Raw genomic sequence first — 24,351 nt, forward strand, 5'->3', positions numbered from 1 at the left:
ATGAAATGAGGGAGGGAGAGAATGGAAGGAAATTGCGGCCTATATGATTGGAAAGTGCCATTATTGGAAATTGAATAATTTATTGTCACACACAGAGGAGGTGTTCTTTTTTATGTAAAAACTAGATAAAAGAGTTGCATCATATGCGTAAGTTTTCATGAAAAATTGATTGTCAAGAGAGAATTGTTGAGGCGGAGAAATATCTTGAATAATGTATAATGGTAGTTTTAGGGCCATAATTCAATTAATTTCTAACCAATTAATGATCGTATTTGTGTTTGAAAATTAATTAGAGATTTTCATTAATTTTCCCGGTGAGACACGAGACTGGAAGTGGTGGGTTTTCTATTTTCTAGGTTCTCAGACAATTATATTGTCTTCCTTTTGAAAAACAGATATATCATAAAATTTATTTGTGACATACTTTGTCTGTATGTATGTCCTGCTCTACAGCATGTTGTGCACACGATGTTTTCCAACTTTTTCCTACCTCGCCCTCGCTCAACCCTTCTCCAGTGAAACATTTTCCAATAAATATATTACATAGTAGTAGAGTGATCACACATAGTTTGTTACATTCAAACTATTGAGTCACACAAACACAACTGCTAAGAGGGAATTTCTTTCAGTGAAATACACTCAAGTTTGCCACCCCATAATGGCGCCACTGCACTTAATTATTCATGCTAAACGATGTCTAACGGGGATTATTGTACTACATACTATGTATGCTGAGAGAAGGAAAAAGCGACAGAGGGTGGGCGAGATATTATATTGTGTGGAGCATGAGTTGAATTTGATTCGAATATTGCAGAATTGTACCTTCTCCGTCCCTCCCAACAAAGTGTCTTGCTTTTGCAATATTTATTGGAGAAGAAGACTCTCTCTCTCTCTTCACGTCATAATTGTTTTGTTTCCTTCCTCACGAAATATGAATAGGAATTGGTGGGGTGTCGGGCTAATACGGGTGAGATATAGGAAATTTTTGTAAAAATACCATTAATCCTCTTTTCTCTGGGCTTCCTTTCTCCTCTTGGGCACCGCGTTGACTGTTGGGTGTTCTGTAGCCAATGAATGATGAGGACATGTTGTGTGCGGATGAATTTTTTTATGTATGTGTGTAGAGCTTTTACCCAAAAAATTGTGAGTGAGAAAGAATGTCAGGGAAGAATAACATGGAATGTTGTTTGCATTATATGTGTTGTCCTAAATAAAACAATTAATCATCGTACTGTCACTCCTAATTCCACGCTATATTGCACTTCCATTGAATGACAATGCAATATTAAGTGACGTGAAAATTCTCTCATCTCTGCGTGAGAATAATAATTTGGCGTAAGTTTACGGTGGAAAAATTGAGAGGACAAATCATTTTTGATGTTCATCGTGTGGGAGATTTTTCAGGGAATTATTGATTGAATTTTCATCTTTTACCCATTTTTCATCGTGGTTTTTATGATGGGGTTTTGGTGGTGCGAGTGAACATTTTCTTTTGTGACACTTTTACCACCAATTTGATTGATAGCATTTGAATTGTGGTGTAAATTATCAGCGATTTAACCCCTTTCTGTTGGGGTTTCCCTTTTGAAGGGAAATTCTTGTGTGGTGTTTTGTATATGGATGAATCAACAGATTATATTTTTCATGTGCTCTTCCTACTAAAGGTCTGTTTTATTTCCAGCAAGTTAATTGAAAGTCTCTTCTTGTGATGCAACAAATTCATTAATTGCACATGTATTTAGGGTTATTCATTTTCTGTGGATATGATATCCTCTCGATGACAACAGAGAAATGTTGTTTGTATTTATGAAACATGATGATGAGAGCGACGAGGGTAAATGTTTATTGAATGAGGAACCTTCAATCATGAAATGATTGCAGATTTTTCGTATATGGATATAGATAGGAGAAAGAGATGGAGAGATATTAGGTGGAGTGATTTTCTGAAGAGGATAGAAAGGAGAAAAACTTTGGATTCACCCTCAATTTGATTGAGTCTTTGTCTTATGCCATGTACATGCTATATAGCTGAATTGGTCATGTTTGTGTGCCTCAATCAATGCTTTGTACGAGTGGGGTTGTTTCGTGTGGAGTCAATTGTCCTTTTCCACTGAAATTCATCCACGCATTGGCGGAGAAAATACAAGGTTTTTTTTCTCTCTATCCTGTGGCTATGTGCCTTCCCTGCATTGTAATTGTCTCTCATGGTGTTGTAGTGCTGTGAGCGATGAAAGGGATGTAATGTGTCTGTGTGTATTGCTTTGGTAGGTGACTATGGAAAATAGTTTTTCATTTTTCCCCACCATTCTTTTGGCCACATAAGAAATATTGTAGCAATCAACCTACCCCTATTTTCATCGGTTTTGATAAATGGCAATCGGATACCGATTCTCGTCAGTGTTCATTCTGCTTCTGAATAAAGTAGATAGAGAGCTTGAGGAAAGACGAGCGAGAAGCGAGGATAGAAGAAAGTAATAGTGAGGCTAAAGGGAGATTTAATACAAGAAAAAAGTATCTGTATAAAGAAGAGAAAGTCATAAATTTTTATTCAAAAAATCCATTATACCAGGATTGATCAATAATATGAATATTATTATTTTGATATCATGTTGTAAAAGTGTTCTCTCTTGATAAAGCCCAAGTGATATTATACAAAGTGGACTGTAGGAGTTTGGAATTAATGACATATTACAACCTAAGTGAGGAGAGAGCGAAAAAAATCAAGTGGAATCATAAATTACAAGTCACATTTCTCACACACATAATTAACTACAGCTGAAGGTAAAAATTATACTTTAAATTTATGGTATTTTCTCATTTTTTCCATGTTCACAGCCACTATATATTTCACAATTTGAATGCAAATTAAACTCCAATGCATTCTCAATGAGGTGAAATGTCATTTGTCAGAGACAGAAATTTGATTTATTTGAGCATTTTTAAGTTTAATGATGATTCAAGTTAAAAAAGAAAAAAAAAATTGGCAGTATTGGGGTTAAAAATCGTATTTGAATGTATAGACAAACATTTCTCAGTGTCGGGTTTGTATTGATTCACATGGTAATTTGCATTTTACAATATTTATTTTTACTCAAAAGCAAGAGAGAAGGAGGAAAAGTCGTAAAAAAGAGCGGTGAGGGAAAAGTTGTGTGTTTGTGAATGAGTCAAATTGTCACAACATGCCTTTTTTACGCCAATCCTCCGTTTTTGCAAGAAGAAAGTTGAAAGCTATCCACTTTTTTCCGTATTTGCCTTATTGAATTGGATGTATTGCATTACACTGGGAAAAAAGGAGGGAATATTTGTAAAACTTAGTTAATAAACTTATACATAGGAATGCTGGTGGGGTGAAAAGTGAACAATCACGCTACGGTAGTGAAAGTCATATTGGTGGAAATTATAGTTATTGGAGGCTTAAAATGAAGTATATTTTTGATGCCCTTCCTCCCAATGATTTTCCATGTGGCAATTATGTGCGAGTCTAAGCAATAAAATGGAGCTGATATGGTAGCGTAGTGTGTGAGGCAATATAAATTAGAATAACCGAAAATGCGTGGCAGGTGGAAGAGAAACTGTACTTAATGGATGAAAATCAATCAAATACTGCTCATAATTCCACCCACACAGACCATGTTCTGAACCACAAATTGTCTATTGTTGGTGTTATTTGCATTCTCACTGAAAATCAATCCAACATTGGCCCGCTATTGTTTAAGCGTGAGTGCATTTTCGAGGATAGAGGGAAATGACAAGAGAAACTAAGAGAGAGATTGTGCTAATAAAGCCAAGATATGGCTTATTTGTCACATAATTTATTGAGGTAGTTATTAAATTAGACTTGAAATTAACATACAATCACACCTGCAGTGTTTTTGTGAGGTGACAAGGTATTAGAGGAAGCGAGATAGTATAGCCAGACAGACTCGTTGGCATAAAGAGAAGTGAAAAACAGAGGCGAAAAAGTCTTTTCACCCACTCAGTGGAATGTTTAACATAGTGACACACAAGTGGTGTCTCTCTAGGTAATGTTCGTGATGCTGAGGAATAACAGAGACAGTTGAGAAGGTGCTTTTTTCCGTGAAATTGATTTGTATATTTTGTGCGCCTACATTTTCTCACATTTCCGACAAGTTTCCCTAAAAGGTGTTTGAGCGAATTCCAAGATTTTTGTTGTTTATGACTATTAACAGCCTATTTTTTGTTGCTCTCTCCACTTTATCGTTATGTAATATGCGCTCCACTTGAAATCAGAGTGTGTGTCTTTCTCTATTTCATCTGCATTTCGTAAGAGGTGGAGAAAGAGAAAGAGAGAAAAGGGCATTTGTGTGGTGTGGATGTGGCGAAAAAAGGCCATAATTCTTCGATAGTGGCTAATTTAATAAATTGCGGAATTTCACATTTGTGCATTCATGCAAATGAGAAAAGTGTGCGCATGGAGAAAAGGAGGAATGTGAAGAAAAAATTCACTTGGCTATAGCGGAGAAAGGGGATCTCATTTCATGATACAATTTGCATATCATGTATTAAATACACTCGACATTCTTTTTGCACAATGCATAATTGTTAATACACATGGATTTTTTAGGGGTGTTGTTAGGAAAGAAGTGAGGAGAAAAAAAATCATGTGTTTGTGTGCCTGAACTCTTGAAATATTCACCTGAATTTTTAATTAAAAACTTTAATAATTATTTATGTGTGAATTTTTGGGGGAGTAGAATGAATGAATAAAGAGAGCACGAAAAGAGAGTTGGAAATATTTTATACTTGCCGCGATAACACACTGTATAGCATTTTAAAGTTTGATTTTATGCCTTTTTCCACTTTTTCAGAGAATACTACTACGAGCAGGAGAAGGACGGTCAAATTGAAAAATCCAACATGAAGCGTGACGCAGGTTCGGACGGCGAAGGGCCCAACAAAAAGATCCGTAAGAATGATGAAGTGATTCGCTTGTTGATCCCAAGTAAGGTAAGTGGAAATTGACAAAAAATAATAATAACAATGCGCAAAGTATGACATTTTTTAATACTTTGCTAACACAACTTGTTTATAATTTCCATTCAGATCGCAGGCGCAATCATTGGCAAAGGTGGTCAAAACATCCAAAAGCTACGGGCTCAGGTATAAAAATCACCTTTCTATGGCTTTTTCTTTCTTTGTAATTAGACTTTTTTGCATAAAAAAATCAAAGAGTTCCGGTATTTATGAATTAGGATATTTCTTTCCTGCAAAATGTCCTCCAATTTAACAAAAAGAAACAGAAATCGCTTACTGACCTTTAAATAAAAAAAGGAGTTCTGTATAAAAGTGACATGTAGAAGCCCATTGAGAGTCTTTTGAAGAGGATGAACAGGATAGATTGTCTTTCAGTATTGCAACTAGGACTTTTTTCATACATACTTTATATCTAAGTTTTAATCTGTGTTTTTAATTTTTCTCTTTTTCTTATGATCTCGATAAGTGAAGACAAAAAAGAATGAATTGAGACTATCTTTATGTTTCTTTTAAATGAGATTTAGTGACGAAGAAAGTCCATTTGTCTTTTAATTTGTGTCTTTAGTTTATTTTCACTTGATTATGATTTTAATTTTTTTTAAATTATACAATTTAATATTTTTATGAAGCAATACACTTAATGTATGAAATTTCTCATTTGCCCTCATATTATGCCCGCCCCTGCCCGTCACTCGCTGCGCTCTTCAACTTGTGCGATGCCCAAATCTCATCTTCTGACTATCGTCGCCTTGGCCCACGTCCACACGTCCAACCAAATGGGTTCCTGGGATTCTTGTGCGTCTATCTGCTGCAAAAACACACAATATATAATGCCAAAAAAATGACAATGAACGTTGATTGAAAATCATTCACCAACATGACCGGATAAATATCGCTAAAACCAACGCCAACGAAATGCAAAAAACAATGATCCATTTTGAAAAAAAAAAAAAAAAAAATTGCTGAAACAAAAAATGGAAATTGCACTATTTTTTTACTTTTGCTTTGAAAAAACAAAAACAATAATATTTGTTTATCGCTGTCCAATTTGTCTTCCATCTGGCAATATGATGAAAACTGTAATATTTTGCATATTTATTGTCCATTCACAACGAAAAAAATAATAATGAATTTGGAAAAACACACACATGAAAACAATCTGTCATCGACCTCCCGAACACACCCGAACATGTATACATGACCACGGTGCAAAACAACATGCACACAATGTTGGATCCATGGCGATATTCGAATACCCGACCAATGTCTGAATATTCATGACCTCGGTGTGACCCGAAAACGACCCGCCCGAATGCCTTGCCCATGTGACGTCATGTGACCCAAAACATAATGATAAAATGACGTCTCTGCCACCACCAAAAATTGACCACAAACACACCACCATCCAAATGCAGTATAAAGCCACTGTGTCTGTCGACGATTGCCAGGGTCCCGAACGGTAAACACTCTAAATATCTCTCTTTATTTTATAACTTATGTCTTTACCTGACATTATTATTATATTTTTACCACTACTGTATACTTTAATGCTAAGTCTCCACCCGAAAACCCCCCTTAAATGCCCACCTCAGAACCCAGTCAGAGAATAATTCAGTGCCACCAAAAGTATTTACCACTCCGCAGGGGAAGAAAGAAGTGAAAGAAACAGTCTTTAATCACCAAGTTGAACAGTTTTATAGCTCCAATTTCACCATAGGCGAAGGTTGAGTTGATGAGGAGCATGGTTAAAATTCAAAGATATTGTTTTGTTGGTAGCATTCGCGAGAAAACTATCGCCCAAGTGGTTTTTTTGAGGCTCAATTCCAGTGTTTGCACGCATAAGCAAGATGTGTCGTAAAATGGTATCGAATATGCTAAATATGAAACCACTGTTGAATAATATCTCGAACCAAAGTAACGCTTTCAGATAACCACAATTGGAAGAAGGGCAATGTTCTACTTCTTGTTACAACTGATTACGAGTTATCAGTTGTTCAGCATTGCACCTTGCGTATCAAAGCTTGTTCATATCTTATCTTGCTTTAAACAGAAGCTGTCAATAAAAGTTACGATATTGACGTCTTATTGTTACTCATCGGAGGATCGTGTTTTTTTGCACTATCACATGGTTAATGTTATTATGTTGGATTCGATAAACTTCTTAAACTGTTGTGATAATGTTATTACAGATATGGTTAATATTCTGCGACTGAAAAATTAACGTTTTCGAATTAACCTTGAAATGTGTTCTTATAATATGCAATTGTTTGTCATTGTGAATACAATGAATGAGTGAATAAAGTTGCACTGCACACGATCACTTTACTTCTTTCTCAACACGCACTTAAAAGCGGTATGAATTTAAGGATTTGCAAACTTTGTGTGACCTTTACGACGCGTCTTTTGCCGACACTGGTTAATTCCTGAACATGACGTGGACGCTTTCACCTGCGATATGGGGTGGTTATATATTTTTTATGATTATAGCGTCACCATATAACGTACAGAAGCTGGAGTGTAGAGAGTAATTGTAAAAGCTGCCGGAGAAAATGTTATGGCATGTTGTAGGCATATAAAGAAAAGAAATGTGTGGAGAAACGTCCAAAAGTGTCTTGCCACCCCAAAGCCAAGCCCATTCCTGGAAACTTAAGCCAGCAATCCACTGGAAATCATTGCTCGAGTTGTCTCTGTGTTGCCAAGTGTCTTAAATCCAATTGTCGCAAGTGTTTGCTGAAAAGTCTCTCTAATGCAATTGACCTCTGGACAGTTTTTTCTGTAACACTGTAGCTCTATGTATAGCGACTTCTTTTTTCCGAGTTGTTGTATAAGTTTCCATCCGCGTACACAAGGAGAGTGACTGATTCTGTTGCCTTTTATGAGACAAAGTGACATGAAACAGAAACCCACCCTGACTAGAAAAGGGAGAAGAGGCAAAAAAGAGAGACACCTTTAGATGAGCGAAAGATATTTAATTAAATTTATTTAGAGATATTGTTTCCACCCACGTAGAATGGTTCTCTCTTGCTTGTGAAACTATATACGCGGGTATACAACACAGAAAAAAGTACATACAAAAACAATGTCATTTGTGTACAGATACCATTGCCCTCTAACAAGCAATCCTAATCCATCAGCTGAAAACTTTTTGCCAGCTACATTTATTTGCGATGAATTAATTTCTCACACAAAATGTTGGAAGATGGTTCTAAAAAATGAGTGGGAGTATTTTGGTTATTATTCTTCCCTCTAGAATATTGTGTTGCTTTCATGAAGAAATTTTAATACAATTCACTCACAATGTATTTTAGTGGGAAGATGTGTGGCAAAAGTTTCTCAATCCAACTTGTTGATAATGTTCTGAGATATGTATACACAATGTAGTGTGTATGTTTGTATGTATATATTTATATATATTTGGAATGGAAAAATTCTTCCCATTTTGGCTCTTTTGCGCGACTTATATATGTGAAAAGTTTTTCCTCTCTCTAAGCATTTAGTAAACTATATATGAGAAACTTTTGCCCGTAAATTCCGCCACTAATAAATTAAAATAGTATAACAATCACTGACGAATGAATCCTGTGGGGAAATCAGCGGAAGTATATTACCAAGTTGGAGGAGTGATTTTTTAAATGGCTTCCTTTGTTGGGTTTTTTGATGGCAAAAGGGAGAGAAGGAAAACATGTAATTCCCTAATGTATATTCATTTGTTTTCAACAATCTTGTTCTTGTCCCTGACAATCTCTAATCCAATTTTTCCATCACACCCTGACATGCAGTAATTTATATCACGGAGAACTTTACTCTCACTTTCTTGCATTGATGAAAGTTTTTTTTACTGTCATTTTCCCTTTTTTTTGACATTATTGGATTTTATTCTTCATACTTTTCTCCCCATTATGGGTTTCCCTTCAAGGGAAGAGTGGAAAAATGAGGGACAAGATAATACATAGTGATATGAAGAACACCTCACTTTGAATGCTTGCTTTCCAGTGTGATATTTCTTTCTACTGTCCCAGAAAGTCCATGACAGGAAAAGTGAGAGAAAGATGAGGAATTCTCCTGTGAATTGATAATGTCAGTGTTATTATTTTACCATCCTTTTTCTCTAATATCACCGCCTTCTCCTCTCCCCACATCTGTGCCCACTCGTGTAATTCATTCAATTAATATGAAATGCAAAATCTGTTTGTTGGTGTTCAGAAATCATGAAAAATTATGAATCTGTTTTGTTATTTCTAAAAAAAAAACCACTGCAAATGTTCATCACTAAAAGATACACACTATCACATCACTTTCAATTGTCCTTTTTCCTCTTTTTTGGCGAAAAAACATACATGACGTATAAATCCAGAGATTGATTTAACGCCGCTTCTTGAGCTGTTGTTATTAATTTTGACTAATTGTTTGCTTGTTTTTCTTCCAGTACGGTTCTCATTTCATCTGACATGGAGTCTGTGTGTAACATTTTGTCGGAAATGCTGAAAAATTTCGAAGAGGTGAGTTATGCGGAGTACTGGCATTCTCTTCGTATTATCCTTCTGTAGTTTAAGTTGACTTGTAAATTCAGAACTATTGTATAAGAAGTGTTCTAATTCTAATCTTATTAACATCAAAATAACACTCTTTCGAAAAGTTTAGTTTCACTAAATTACTCAATTATCATAATTTATATAATTACATGTTGAATTTTGTAAAAAAAAAATCTCTTAATAATTTTTTTGTACATCATATTTTATCGAACATTGAACTTTACGCTTTGTCTAGGTTCGTCTGTGTATTTGTGTGTGTATGAAATTTTCATATGATGCTTGTATCTATGGGAAAGAAAGCAGATTGTCTTCTGGGTTTTCCTTCCGCTGTCTTTTCCGCCCAATGTGGGTGGGTAATGAAATGGAAATTGAACGACATTTTAAGTGTAGACTGTAAAATTCTCATTGAATATTAGGGTGGGTAATTTATATTTAAATTTTTGATGAAGACACCACTATTAGGGTGAATAGAGAAGACGAAAAGTTTTTCTTTTCCCAATAGAAGAGAGCGAGGAGAGGTGGAAAGTGAGTTATGTCGAATTTATAGAGGTGTTTTCTCGTATTTTTTTAACCTCACTCTCCGCCGAGGAAAGAAGGGCGGCTGCATGTCGAGAAAATTACTAGGTGCCTACTCTATGCCCACCCACTTGCCGACAATTTCCAGACCACAATGCGGCGTGTGTGTGTGCTATAGTTTTTATTGAAAACCCTCTTTCTATACTCGCTCACGTATCGATTGTTTTTAATGTTATTTTTTCTATGGACATTTTGCTGTTGATATCATCATTTTTTTTGTGTAAAAATTCTCCTTGATTTTACCCGTCTGTCAACACTCGAGTTGGTCCACTCAAGGGCCAGAGCGGAATTTCTCTTCTCAATTGATAGCCAGAGTGTCGCATATTTCAACGTGAACAGTGTTGAGGACACAAATTGTTGAAAATTTAATAAAAAAAATTTCTTCGTGGAACATTAAATTGATTTTTTCTCTTCACTCTCTTTCAACCAAAAAGCTCACGAGGTGCGCTATTAAAGGTTGTACACTGCGTGATAAAGAGTCCTGGGCAGAAAGGGTGAAAAAATACTCTGGTGACTTTGTGCTAAAAAACACACCCTCTGCTTTTATATTCCAACCACCCACTAATGGGGCTGGATGGATTAAATTGAACTACGTTAAGAGATGGACAGAATGTTGGGAAAGTTATAATTATTTAATAGATATTTTTGCTTTGATTACAAATGTCCATATGAATAATTGAGTGAGGTGAAAAAAAAAATTGAATGGAGGTGAAGAGGAAAATGTGTAATATTGGTATTTAAATAAAATTGGGACTCGGTTTCTCTCTTTTTCCTTGTGGTTTTGATAAGAGAGTGAGAGGGAGAAAATAGAAGCATAGGAAAAAGTGAAAAAGGGCTGAAATAGCACGAAATAGAGGAAAATCTATTGATATCGCGTGTCTCTCGTAATTACTCTTTTAAAATTTCATACCAACTATGGCGACTTTCTGTCTATAACACAGTTTGTTCTCTGTCGCCTTTTTTTCACTCCCTTCCACTGCTCTTTTTTCCTCTAAACCATAGAGAAAAAAACACCGTTTGGTCTCTTTCTGTGGCGTCACACTTCCCAAATTCAGTGAGATTTTCACATAAAGATAATAAATTATTTGGTCAGCTAAGGTGTCTTTTCCTATCTCTCTCTCTCTATATGGCTTTCGGTGTCACAATGTAGAGAGATTTCGATCAAATTTGCGATTGAGATGTCTTTCCCATCTTCAAAATGATTTTCTCAATAAATTCCACTGTGCAATATTTCAGCATAGAATGTAAATTTTTCACAGGTATCACCGCCAAAGTGGAATAAATCATTTAAATTGCGTGCTTTTTCACACTCTGAAGGGATTTTGTGGGGCGGAAATGGTGGAGGAGAAAAAATTACCTATAAATTGTATTAGGTTGTGTTGTGTTGTATGTTATTTCAGTCGTTTGTTGAGTATTGATTTACAGAGCTGCAAATTTGTGTAACTACCTTTAAAATGGGTTGTGGAAAAAAGCACACATCTTTTATTGGCTAATTGTTTGAAAATTGTATAGCACACAGAAATAATTGGTATTGTTTTTTTTGTGTGTGAATTGGCCATTGGAGAAACGGTTTAAAAATATAAAAAACAGCTCCTGAAAGTTTAATAAAAAGTTTTGCGCAAGTTAAAAAATATAATCTGAACTTTGGTTAGTTTTTTTTCAGTCTGTGAGTTTTTTCCGTTTTCTTTCTTGCGCAAGAAGGAAGATGTTTTTGCAAATGACCCCATTATTATCATAACAGCATGAATGCTTTAAAAAATATAACAAATTCTATGAGGAAAGTGTGAAATGTCGAGAAATGTCATGTGATTTTCGCTCTCTGGACTCTTTAAAATTGAAGTCTCACGTACGATAAAATTCAATATTTGCTGATTTTGTACTTTATCCCATGTCACATTTTATTCCAAGGATTTGGAGCACATTGAAAAGATATTTGATATGACAAAAAGGACTGAGGGAGATGGAGATGTGGAATTTATATGTATTTGCCATGGAAATTTAATAGATTAATTTATCATTTACTTCGCGTGCCCTTCTTGCCTCTTATGTTGTCTCTATAATGTATTTTTGGTTTATTTAATTGCAGAAAGAGGAAGGTGAAATTGATCTTCGCTTGCTCATCCATCAAAGTCTCGCCGGATGTGTGATTGGCAAGGCCGGGAGTAAGATCAAGGAGTTGCGAGACGTAAGTTTGTGATACATATTTGGAGCCTACACCGAAGGGGAGAAAAAGTGTGCGAGGGAATTGGCAAGAAATCTGTCTCTTGCTGACAGTTTTTAAAGTGCATTTTCTATTCTTTGCAACACTTTGCTCCTCACTGTCTCAGCATAATGCAATAATTCATGTTATTCTGCTTTTGGGGGTCGTAAAGCAGTGTATAAGGAATGGATGGACGGGGAAGTTGTCTTGAAAATGCTGAGTACATTCTTCAGGCATTGTTGAGGAGATGGAGTTGAAAGGAAGTGAGAGAGAGTGATGAGTTAAAAGTGGATGGAAAACAAATTGAAGAAATGGAAAATTTATGAGTCAAATAGTACATTTCCAAGGATGAGATTTTGAAATACATATTTTGACGAGAAAATGTGGAAAGGGGGGGAGAAAATGGGTGAATGCGTATATTTGATTTTCATGTGAATTTTTGGAAATAAAATGCGCAAGTTGAATGAAAAGAGAGAGAGAGAGAGAGATGAAAAAAAAAATCCTTCAAATTGAGTGGAGAAGTGTGTAAGGGAGAAAAGGCACGTTTTTCTCCAGTGTTTGTGAATTGATGGGATATATGGATTAGATTAAAAATTGAATTTTATATACAGTCACACACAAAACACATTTTTCGATTTAATGGGAAGGAAAAGAAGAGCGCGGCGCGTCCATGTGAAGGCGCATTGAGGGTGAAATATAGGGAAAAAATTCCTTCCTTCATTTAATCTTATCTAACATTTATATTGTGATGTCAATATGGTTGGAAATGGTTCTAGATGGAAATGTTGTCTTCCTAAGGTAGTCATTAGCAACCTTATTTACGTGACACGTCGATACGTTGTACATAAAAGTCGGTAATACATCAGGTGAAAGGAAAATTATTGGACATTTTTCACTGGATTTCACTCATTAGACGAGGGAAACTGTCCGAATGTGGGTGGAGAAGAATGGACAGTACAGTGAATTATTTCCACATACATATTACGGAAAAGGTGTACTGCTCACTTTTTCCACCCTGGCGTCCATTGAGGGTGGGCAGAATGGGTTTTGGACTGAAAGAGAGAGGGGACGAAGAGGAAGTTCTGTGGGCTCTCTATATTGACACAAACAACTAATACACATGCTAAAAGAGACAGACAATCAATACTGATGGAAAGAAATGGTCATATTGCGGCGATAAATTTAGATAGAGTGAGAGAAAGAAGTGGTCAATTTATTCCAATGGATATCCACAAACTGAAGAGTGAAACACCCACGATTTTGCCCAAAAAATTAATTCACCTCTTCACTAATCGCTAAATTGATCTTGATTGCTTGTCTCACAATCATTTGATGTGGTTAGAATGTCTTATTGTCTGCCTCAGGAATTGTAAGAAGTTCAACAAAATTGAGCCATTAAATCATCATCTCAATAAATCCAACTATAGTGTAATGATTGGAAATTTAAAGAGATATATCAAGGCATTTTTCTGTAATATTGCTGGCGGATGAGAAGGAGTTTATTGCAAGAATGAGGCTATAAGTAATAAAATTAATTTTCCCATGTTAATAAAGCTGAATGCAATAAGAAGGGGAATTGATTGAATTTGTGGGTAATCAAGGGAAGAGAGGGAAATGGGCTTTTTGTCATCAATATCACAATACAAACCGGAGGAACAGTGATTTTATTTATATGTACCTATAATATTTTGTATTCGATTTATTAAGTATTTTTAGCTTGTGATTCAGATTAATCCTTATTACTGAAAATCTCCCAATATATTCGCGTGCATTAAGAAGTGGTAGAACAGGGAATGGAATGTATTTTAATCGGTTGCCTCAAAGGCGTGATTGGTTGCTATTTTGGAGAGTAATGTGTATTTGAAATTATTTTTCAAGCGCATTAAACCGATGAATGTTTTTGAATTTTGGGTATATCGTGTGAAAAGCTTAGAGTTCAAATTCAAGCTATTAAAGCCAAAATTATCTCAATAGCTTTAATTGTGTTTTAGTTTGTAAAACAATTCACATCTGAATATTGGGCATATTGAGTGTTTGCGAAAGCACAACCGTTGAAATATTAATTGGATATACTGTGAAAAGTATTTTAAATTCATTGTATTGTGTTTTTTTTTAAATCTTTCAGTATTACGCAGTTGTACTTTTTCCCAATACAATTGTTATATAAAACTCCTAAATTCCCATTTTTTATTGAGCTTTAGTAATATCAAGTGGACTTTTGGCACAGTTCCCTCTTTATGTGTGATTTGTACCAATAACTGATTTTAACTAATAAAAGTCACCACGAAAGAAAACGATATTAATTTATAATTGCTTTGAATTTGTCAAAGAGAAAGGGAGTTTGATAGATCTCTGAGATGTGTTGCACAGCTCGTAATTTGCATGATTGTGTGTCAATAGCAAAGTATGAAGGAAGAGAGTGTGACTGAATGAGCGCATTTTTTCGTCCTTTTCCAAATAAATCCATGTAAAGGGTTGAAGTGAGATTGCGGAGTAAATAGAATTTGTGTCTTTGCCACACTCTGTAGCAAGTATCCTTTGAATGGGGAGAGGGTGTGTGTGTGAATGTGGGTGGTGCACTGAGAGAAAAAAGAGGGCGGCTATTAGGGGAGCTTGAGTCCTCGAGGATTCACAAGTGGTGTGAAGTGAGAGGTGAGTGGTGATAGTGATCCTCTGCTTGTGTATTGCTGAATTCACAGGAATGTTAGAAGTTTGCCTGCGGTGCTTGTGTTCATGTGGGTGCAAAATGTTCGTTGAGAGGTGGAATTGTGGAGTTTAGTTATAATGTGGATCGAAATGAGGGCAACATACGGAGCAAGGATAAATTTCTTTCTCTCTCTTACGCTTTAGCTTTTTTTCTACTGGTTCTCTATATGTGTGTTATTGTGTGGAGTTATTGTTTGAAGGAGGATAAATGAGAAGAAAAAGGAGAGTAAATACACTTGCCTAAAGGGTGGAAGAGGATGATATTTGGTCCTTTTTTAGTTTATTTAGCAAATACTCCATTTACAGTCTGATATTTGTGATAGGAGTGAGATAATGTGGAGATTTTCCTATAAGAGAATGTTTCTCTTAAATTCTGACAAATGTCCGTTCATTAATAACATATTTAGTAGCAGTTGAGCAATGAATATCAGGAGGGGAGAAGGGCAAAAACCCAGTAAAAGTCTGTTGGTGTTGTATTTGAAAAAGAATCCGTATTGAAACAGGTGAGTGGGAAATTAAATTTTCTCATTCATCCTTTATATCCTGCCATTTCTATGAATTTTCATGCTAATTAGTTTACTTTACACCTTTCATGTGAATTTATCACTGGCGGAAGTGGCTTTTTCAATTCGTATTTCCAACACTTGTCTCACTTGTCTATTGTTGAGGGTGAATTTTCATTAGTCAACTTGGAGATGTGCAGAGTTTTCCTAGTGACAATTGCTGGAAGGTGATGTTTGGTGACATAAAAAAAAGTCCTCGTCCGTTTTAGACAGTATCTACTATATTCAGCAATATCAATTACGTGTGACTTTTAGATTAGCAAAAGTTACCACTAAAACGTGACTTTATGGACTGCTATTAAAGTTGCAGTTGAAATTTTGTGGCAAAACACTAAAAGTTCATGTTGTACATTTGACATTCTATGTGTAAAAATGTAAGTCAAAATGTATTTGGCGCTTTTAATGGCACATGCAATGTGGCTCTCTTTTTCAGTATTCATAGCGTGAATTTTCATTAAGGAAGATAAACAGTGGTTTGAGTGGGTGGATGGATGATGACGGGAAAAGAACTGGCGATTTTTCAACTTTAATTAATCTGCAGAAAATGATATTAAACATGTTGAGGTTTAATCTCTACAAACGCGCGAGTGAAATGGGTGTGAGGGTGAGAAGGAGGGAGAGAGTGAAGTCATGGGTTAACGAACCACAATTTGGATAGTGGTACCTACAAATAGGGGTGGTTTTTCCCATCTATCCATCTCGCTTTTTACACTGGACACTAGTGAGAATTTCCCATGAAGTGTGCAGAGGAGCAACACTGTTGTAAACTATCAATAGACAAGTTGTTGGGTATTTTTTTCCTGAGTGTCCAAGTATTTTAAAGAGTAAGTGAGAGGATTTCTTTCGGGAAAAACACAGTGGGACATCCTGCTGAGAGGATTTCTCTCACAGGAGATGACTTTTTGAGAGAAATAAAGTTATCCTGCACATGCGTTCTGCCCACTTGTGTCCTGTCTTTTTCACTCTGGTACACTTTCAGTCGAATTCTTTGTGCTTTTCGTCCCTTTTTCACTCCCCACCAGTTCTTTTTCGCCACTGAACTGTCCCAGTGAAGTCAGATGGGTGAGCAGGACGGTGGTAGATTAATTGAAGGGAAGATCTACCAATAGTGGGGTTGGAAGGAAAGCTCTTTGAGGGGTAAAATGTGTGTGAGAAGGAAAAAACGCACCTCTATTGAGTTTAGTTCTCCACAAACTGTTATACGTGCGGTCTTGTCGAGGGAGAGACGAGATATTGAAGAGTGATTTTTTCTAATTTTCATTTCCTCTACACATTTTTGGTGCCTTCTGTCTTGTGAACAATTGAGGGTGGGCTCTTTATCGCGGGACCCTCTCTCAATTCATCCATTATCCTTCGGCGAGAGTGGAACGTGTGTTTTTGTGGTAGCGAAAGCTAAGGGTAATTTATTGTATTGAGTGTAATTTCTGGGAAATTGTTCTGAAAGTGGCGAAGAAATGTTAAAGTCACTCATGAGTGAATTTTACCTATAGCACAGAATGAATTATCGTGATGTGGTTTCTCCCTATTCTGTCGTGCTCATTTGTCAGTGTGAGTGGGCGTGAAAGACTCAAGATTAAATTGAGAGGAAGAAAGAATTGAATTAAAACACCCAAATTAATTTGATCTCGTTTTAATTCCATGTAATCGCCTTGTTGGACGGCTTTTTTATGGGGTTGTGAGCACTTTTTTTCGCCTCTTTCGCTCTTTCTCTTGAGATCCGATTGATGGAATCAGACGAAAAACTGCTTCAGTAAAGGAGGAGAAGGAATTAATGAATTGTTGGCAAATGATTTTCCTCACTGCAAAATCGTTCTCTCATTCTTAATCCGGGAAAATGGGTGGGCATTTAATTTAATGCGCGCGGAGTGAGGGAAGGTGGGTTGAAAAGGGGGATGAAAATGAAAAATTTGTGTTTATTGAATCTTTACCTCCTTGCGGAAGGAAGTGAAGAGTGTGAAGCTAGAGGTGTTGAAATGTGTAAAAATGGAAGTGATATTAATTTAGGAGAGAAGGTTGGAAGGCATGGAAAAGTGGTTTTTATATGAATGTGCATTTTATACACTTTTTTTCCCTTCACTTTTCGCAAGCATAGAAATTGTGTGAATATCCTTTTCGTCGTGTCGAAGGAAGGCAGTGGGAAAGTGAAGAGGCGAGGAAGGAAGAGAGGGAGAGTGAATAGTTGAGATGGAAGGAAAAGTGCTGAATAAAGTTGATGGTGTTTGTCCCTCAAATAAATGCCGGAAGTTTAATAAATTCTCCTCAATTCCCGTACATACGTATAACCTATGCCGTGAAGGGATGAAGAATGTGAAGAGGGTGGTTGAGAGTGGATGTATGAAGAGAGAGAGAGAGGAAAAAGTTGAGTGAAAGAGTGTCTGAAGAATAACTCAGCATTATTACTAAAAAGTACTATTTCTGAGCTATGAAAATATATCTTTCCGACTTGTAGAAAAAAGGAGTGTTTGCATGAAAGATTGAAAAACTTTGAATGGTGCGCGTCCGGGGAAATAGAAGGAAATGCCGAAATCTGTGTGAGGAAAACAGAATATGGGAAAAATACTGGCTTTGGTGGATGGAAAAAAGGGGGTGGAATAGTGAAGAAATTGCCAATAGAGAAAAGATCAATTTATTTACATTGTATTTAACTTTGTTGTTCTTTGTTTTCTCTCCCACAATCGCAGAAAATTGGATCTCGCATCAAAATCTTCTCGAATCTTGCACCACAGAGCACAGATAGGATTGTGCAGATTCTCGGAAAGCCAGATCACTGTATTGATTCCATTAAAGAGATTGTGAATCTTGTTAAATCGGTAAGTATACGCTCAGTGTCTTCCTTTTTCTTCAAGTAGGAAAATTTGTTGGTGAAATTCCGTCAAAGGCCATTGAGAAATTCTTTGTTCTTTGACCCCAAAGACCAGAGCGAAGAGCGAATGTGCGGACTGAGAAGGACTAATTGGAAAAAAAGAAAAGTATCTTTGAAAGACTTTCTGAGGGTACTTCAAATGGGATTTCCGTCAAGTGGAATTGAGAAGATATTGGTAAAATTTGTAAGATTTGAGCAATATTTTCTGAGTGGTACTTTCCCTCCGTGACTAACTTGGGGATGAATTTCATTTGAAAGTAGTTAAATCTTGTACCATATGGTTTCTATTCATGTTATATTGGCAAAAGAACAATTGGGAAACTTTATTAACACACACAGTTGAGAATTTCTCAATATGATTCTAGTTTTATGTCAGGATTTATTTGTCAGAAAGTTCGAATGCACTAAGTTTTCAAGTATTTGAAGAATATAACTTGTTTTAAAGACATTCATGTTCTTAATTCCTATACAGTTAGGTTTTCTTATCTTGATGAATAGATTTAAATTGCTAATGTGTTTATGCTAAATATAGAGAAATTGGATTGAAACAAAAGAATGTCTCGAGTTAAAAGAAAAATTTTGATTCAAATTTTGTGCAAAGTATTTTCTTTGCCAATTAATAAACATTCAAAAACTTTATGTTGGCCTAATGATACAATTTCTTCGGATCTCAGGGATTTTCTTCTCTTTCGTTATCTTGATATATATGTGTTATGGTTTTGATCCTTGCAGACACCAATCCGTGGGCCAGTGCACAACTACGATCCGCTCAACTTCGACGATGTTTACGCAGAGGAGTACGGCGGTTATGGGGCTAATGGGGGCGGCAATGGGTTCCGCAACGGTGGCGCCAGATTCAGCGGTGGTGGAAATCCGCGCGGAGGCGACCGCTCGGGCGGAATGGATCGCTTTGGCGGCGGTGGCGGAGAGCGCGGCGACAGACGCGGGGATATGGATCGCAGTCGCGGCGGCGGCGGCGGTGGCGGAGGCGGCGGACCAATGGGCCGAGCCTCAATGGAGAGCCGGGACTTTGTTGACCCGTGGGCGAGACCGCCAATGGGCAACGGCGGCGGCCCGATGGGCGGCAGCAGCCCCAACATGAACATGTCAATGGGCGGCATGAGCTACGGCGGCGGCATGGGCAACGGCGGCGGTGCCGGCGGCGTGAGCGGATCGTCTGGCATGGGAATGGGTGGCGGCGGCGGTGGAGGCGGCTCGGGAATGGGCATGGGCGGCGGCAGCATGGGTGGCGGCATGAGCAACAGCTACGGCATGGGTGGTGGCGGAGTGGGTGGCAATATGAGCAGCATGGGTGGCAATGGCGGCGGCTCTGGGCCAATTGAGATGGATGGAAAGAATACGACTCAAGTCACAATACCCAAAGACGTGAGTATATGAGAGTTTATACTTAAAATTATTTATTTAGAATCATAAGTGTGCAAGATAAAGCGCCTTCATGGGTGGCTGGCGATGGGTGGAGGAAAGAGTCTCTCTTTCTCTCGTGAGATTTATAACAGAGTATTTTTGCAACTCGTTCCTTCCCATCTCCTTGATTGATGCAATTTTCTCTTTCATGTCGCTCCGCTTCTGTCCTTCCGGCGGGGGGTTGCCACATATTTATCCGGGGGGCGGCTGGCGTTGGCAGTTGGCTGGTGCGATTATTGGAAAGGGTGGCGGACGCATTCGTCGCATCCGGACTGAGTCGAATGCTTTCATCACGATCGATGAGCCACTTCCCGGCTCAAATGATCGCATCATCACCATCACCGGGACACCAAAGCAAATACAGACGGCACAGTATTTGCTACAGCAGAGGTGAGTTTCTCATTTGCCATCATTTTCTCCCTTGCACTTCCCTCAGGGATGAAGTGGATGTGTTTTTTCTGTCTCCGGTAACCAATTTCTATGGTAATGAAATCAATGTGTTGATGCCTGCTTTGCAACGAACACAAATCATGGTGCTTCTTTTTTTGGGGAGTGGAATTATTAAAATTCATTGCATATTCTCGGCAATTCCGTACAGAATAGAATTTTTTTTGAATACATCCAAAAAATGAGTTTGCGAATGCATTTTTTAAATTATTGACTCCAAAAAGGCACAACAATTCATCGCTTTGTAGCTGAAACGTGTGTAAATAATTCTAATCTCATATTATTGCTAAGCTTTTGTATTATTGCTGCTTCTTGCCTCGTGTGGTATTTGGATAAAGAAACCTGATTGTAAGAGAAACATTTACGTGTAATTGATAAATACTGAAATATTCACAAGAGATTTTCTTTGTGTACTTTTCTCAAAAGACATTTTCATGACACTTCCAAGAATCAGTGGGGAAAGAAATAAGGAATTGAGTGAAGCGGCATAATTGCCAAGGAGAAACAGAGGGAGAAGTTGATGTCACTCGCAAATCAATTTTACATTTAGATAACGCAGAATTGGAAAATAATGTACAAAAAGAAATACAGATTGTGTTTTCTGTTGCAAAGCGGAAAAAAATTCCTTTCAAAATGGCAAACAATGCTCAACTCTTTCCTCTATGATGACTTACATTCTTTGTAATGAAATTACTGCAATTTACATGGTCTAATTTGACTTGCAACTGCCACGGCAGGACGACACGGGGTGCTTTTTCTCATTCTTGTAATTTTCTTGTTGCATGCTTTATCCCAACTCCCCTTTTGCCTTTAACAATATAACATAACTTTAGTGTGGAGTTTGCTGTGGTGATGGTTGGCGACATGCAGGAATTGTGGGGCACATTTTGTATGGAAGACTAGTGATTTTGTTGTTTGGGTTAAGGAATTAACAAAAAATCTCTCGTCTTTCTACAAAGTGAATGCTATGTCTCATCATTTTTCGACCACTCACAAGGACATTTTTGTTAATAATACTGTTTAACATATAGGAAAGTATCATATACAGAGAGACTGTGCGTTGGTGCGCAGGGAATAGGCTGAAAATTCATCAGGAGAATTTTAAATTCTTCAATTTCTTTGTTATTTTTCCGAGTTACTTTCATTGTGAATTTGCAAAGTGATTAAGTTTATGGCAGAAAAGAGTCTTTCTGTATATGACTGATTGTACTGTTTATATTGGGAGAAATTGTTCTTTCTGTCCACATCAATATTTCTAATTCTTGCTTTCTTTTGGCTATTTTTCCAGTGTTCATGAGAATCGGAGGAAATTCTAAAGGGAGAGCCGACGAAACATCACAAATACACATGAGAGAAGGGATAAAATGATGCAGAGCAGGTGTGAAGAAGAAGAAGTGTTGGGAGAGGAGGAATTTCCAAGGAGCAGAAGCGTTATTTTTTCTATATATTGAAACTAATTGCCAGTTTATCGTGTTTATTACACTCCCTCACTGAATTATGGGCTTAGAGAAGAGGAAGAGATGATGATGGAGAAAAATACCCCACCACTGGTCTGCTCTATATTTAATAATTACGATTAATTAAGTATAATAATCTTATTTTATCAAGAAAAAGAAGAGAGAAAGAGAACAGCAAAGAGATGGAGAAATGTTTTATTATGTGAAGTTATAGACAGTGTTGTACGTCTTTCCTCTATTTTTCTTTCTCTTTGGGCATCAAATGTGCGTCAGTTTTTCTATACGTCTATTTGTCTTCCCCTTTGCAGGCATATTTCTTTCTTCTATTATTAAATGTGGGACTTGCATTAAAAATGAGATTGAAGCTCACATACGTGTACTTGATTGTTCTTTTCTCTCTTTATTTTCGGGGGATGTGTGGTTTTTTTTTGTTTTATCAGTGCAGAACAATATAATATTGTGTAAAGTGAATTTTGGGGATAAAAAAGCACAAAAGAGGAGAAATAAAAAATAATTGAAATTTGAGAGAGAGAGAAAGAGAAAATCATAATAACGGGGAAGAGAAAATTTTCATACTCTTATTACAATTGTCATAAGATTACTTAGAATGTTAAATATAACATTTAGTGAGTAGAGAGTATAATTATGTGTAAGGAGAGTGTCGATGGTGAAATTGAATATGTAAACGCCTATTTTTTTTCTTTTACTTTATTAAGAGAAAATCTTGGACATCATTTTTTATCCACACGTAAGGGAAAACGATCGTATTAGATGGAAATGTGTTGAAATTTGCAGAAAAGTCGAGAATGGGTGAAAAAAAATGGCGATACCAGAGTACAAAAGCATCAAAGGGTTCTAAGGAGAGTCATTAATAAGAGAATCATGGAAAGAGGAAAAAAGAAAAAAAAACGACAAGAAATCAACCAAATATTTAACACATTAACTCTAAAAATAGATCAATTAACACACTTTTGTTAGCTGGGAAAGTCACAGTAAATTCTTTTGGGAGGTTCCCTCGACCAAAGAAAGCCTCCAAATTTACCTTCTAGATAAGGGATAAGATGTAAGAATGAATTTGCATTGCATATATATATATATGAGTAAGTTTCTTTTTTTCATTGATATTGTTTGTGGGAATTTGAACACATAAAATTTTGGCGACATTTTCTGTAGTGTCCATTTCAGTTCTATTTTTTCTTGAAAATTTCTATGTAGTGCTAAAGAAGGTATATTGTAAGAACTCTATATTATACATTGGAGGAAAATGGAAAAAGGAGGAAAGATTTGAATAAAAGTAGCGGAGAAAATACGACAAAATGTGAAATTGTAGAGAGAAAAATCACCCATCATTAGGAAAAGTGGATGTTCTCGTGTGACTTTTGACTTTTGCCATTTGAGACACAATTTCTGTCGTCCTCAAGAGATGCCACATGGCAAAAGGGTGGAATTTTTCATCATAATTGAACTGTCAGGGAGCGCTTGAAGAGGGACGGACGAGAGAGACTGCAGAAAATGCAAGCTCAACCACACTGAGCATTACAGTGCAAATGATTTTCATCCATTTCCCAGATTAAGTGCTCTCACGCCAGAGGGATTCCGAATTTGAGCATTCCTGCAGAGTTGTCGGGATCGTCTGAATATTTAAGGGCAACTCATCATTGATTCCACTGTAAAATTTAGGGGCGCATTTCTGCTCCATATTCTTGCTGAGAATCTCCGACAGTGAAGAGGAAAATTTAAACATTCTGCTTTGAATTTCTGTTTCATTTATTTAAGAGCAGATTTTCGGATAAACTAAGGTAACACTTATGGTACTATAAAGAGAGAAGACGTGAAATTACGGGATTTGCTTACTAATTTGCACCGAAAGCTTTCCGAATGGACACAACGATGTTCTCATCCACATGCGATTTACTCATAAAGTCCATTAAATCCGCCAAGTTCTTGCGATCATCAGTCGACATGAACATGGAGAGAATTCTTATCTCATCATTAATCGCCAAGGCGTCCAGAATACTGTGAACGGGAAGATTATTGCTCACAAAATGTCCACACATTGTGGCCAGAAGTTGCGAAAGAAGGCTACTGTCCAGCAGAGGCCCCAATCCCTTAATCACCCCACTATTGGCCGTCACCATGGCCTCTAGATACTGTGCGCGACTCTTCTCTGTGAGATCTTTCCACGTGCTGCAGAACTGGACGGTTGTGCCCGGCACTTCAGGGATCATCTGCTCGTCTTGTGGCGGCGGATCCACCGTCACTTCAGGCTTTTTCAATTTGGGCGGCAGTTTCGGCACAATTTCCTGCCTCGGAGGACTCTCCTTCTTCTGCTCGTTGTACCTGGCCAGATGATCAAACACGTCATCCTCCACATCTTTACTCGTGGACGGACGCGGTGAGAAGGGCAGCGCCAGCATGGAAGTGTTATAATCCAGTACAGACGGTGGACTTGCCGATGGATTAAATTCACCCGTGAAGTTGTTGAACAACTTATCGACAACATGATCAGGAATGGGCTCCGATTCTGTATGATGCTCAACCACTTCAATCCTCTTGAGACTCTTCTGCAAGAAAACATACCATTAAC

General features: G+C 37.1%; 1 protein-coding gene across 4 annotated transcripts in view; it reads left to right on the forward strand.

Annotated features, from left to right (window-relative positions):
- LOC132260731 (heterogeneous nuclear ribonucleoprotein K) overlaps positions 1-22,899 on the forward strand; it is a 35,486-nt gene extending 12,587 nt beyond the window's left edge. For 2 of the 4 annotated variants that reach the window (XM_059759043.1, XM_059759041.1), the window contains 9 exons: positions 4,830-4,968; positions 5,065-5,121; positions 6,411-6,454; positions 9,422-9,494; positions 12,190-12,288; positions 18,254-18,382; positions 19,168-19,821; positions 20,081-20,250; positions 21,596-22,899. In XM_059759043.1, the coding sequence (XP_059615026.1) occupies positions 4,879-4,968; positions 5,065-5,121; positions 6,411-6,454; positions 9,422-9,494; positions 12,190-12,288; positions 18,254-18,382; positions 19,168-19,821; positions 20,081-20,250; positions 21,596-21,623 (1,344 nt within the window). In that variant the 5' untranslated portion in view covers positions 4,830-4,878 and the 3' untranslated portion in view covers positions 21,624-22,899. Of the gene's footprint in view, positions 1-2,413; positions 2,782-4,829; positions 4,969-5,064; positions 5,122-6,410; positions 6,455-9,421; positions 9,495-12,189; positions 12,289-18,253; positions 18,383-19,167; positions 19,822-20,080; positions 20,251-21,595 lie in introns of those variants that run through there. The other 2 variants (XM_059759044.1, XM_059759045.1) reach the window with 2 other exon arrangements.
- Positions 22,900-24,351: the final 1,452 nt, after the last annotated feature.

The sequence above is a fragment of the Phlebotomus argentipes genome, unplaced genomic scaffold (genome assembly GCF_947086385.1).
Source record: "Phlebotomus argentipes unplaced genomic scaffold, Phlebotomus argentipes genome assembly scaffold_18, whole genome shotgun sequence".
Taxonomy (NCBI): Eukaryota; Metazoa; Arthropoda; class Insecta; order Diptera; family Psychodidae; genus Phlebotomus; species Phlebotomus argentipes.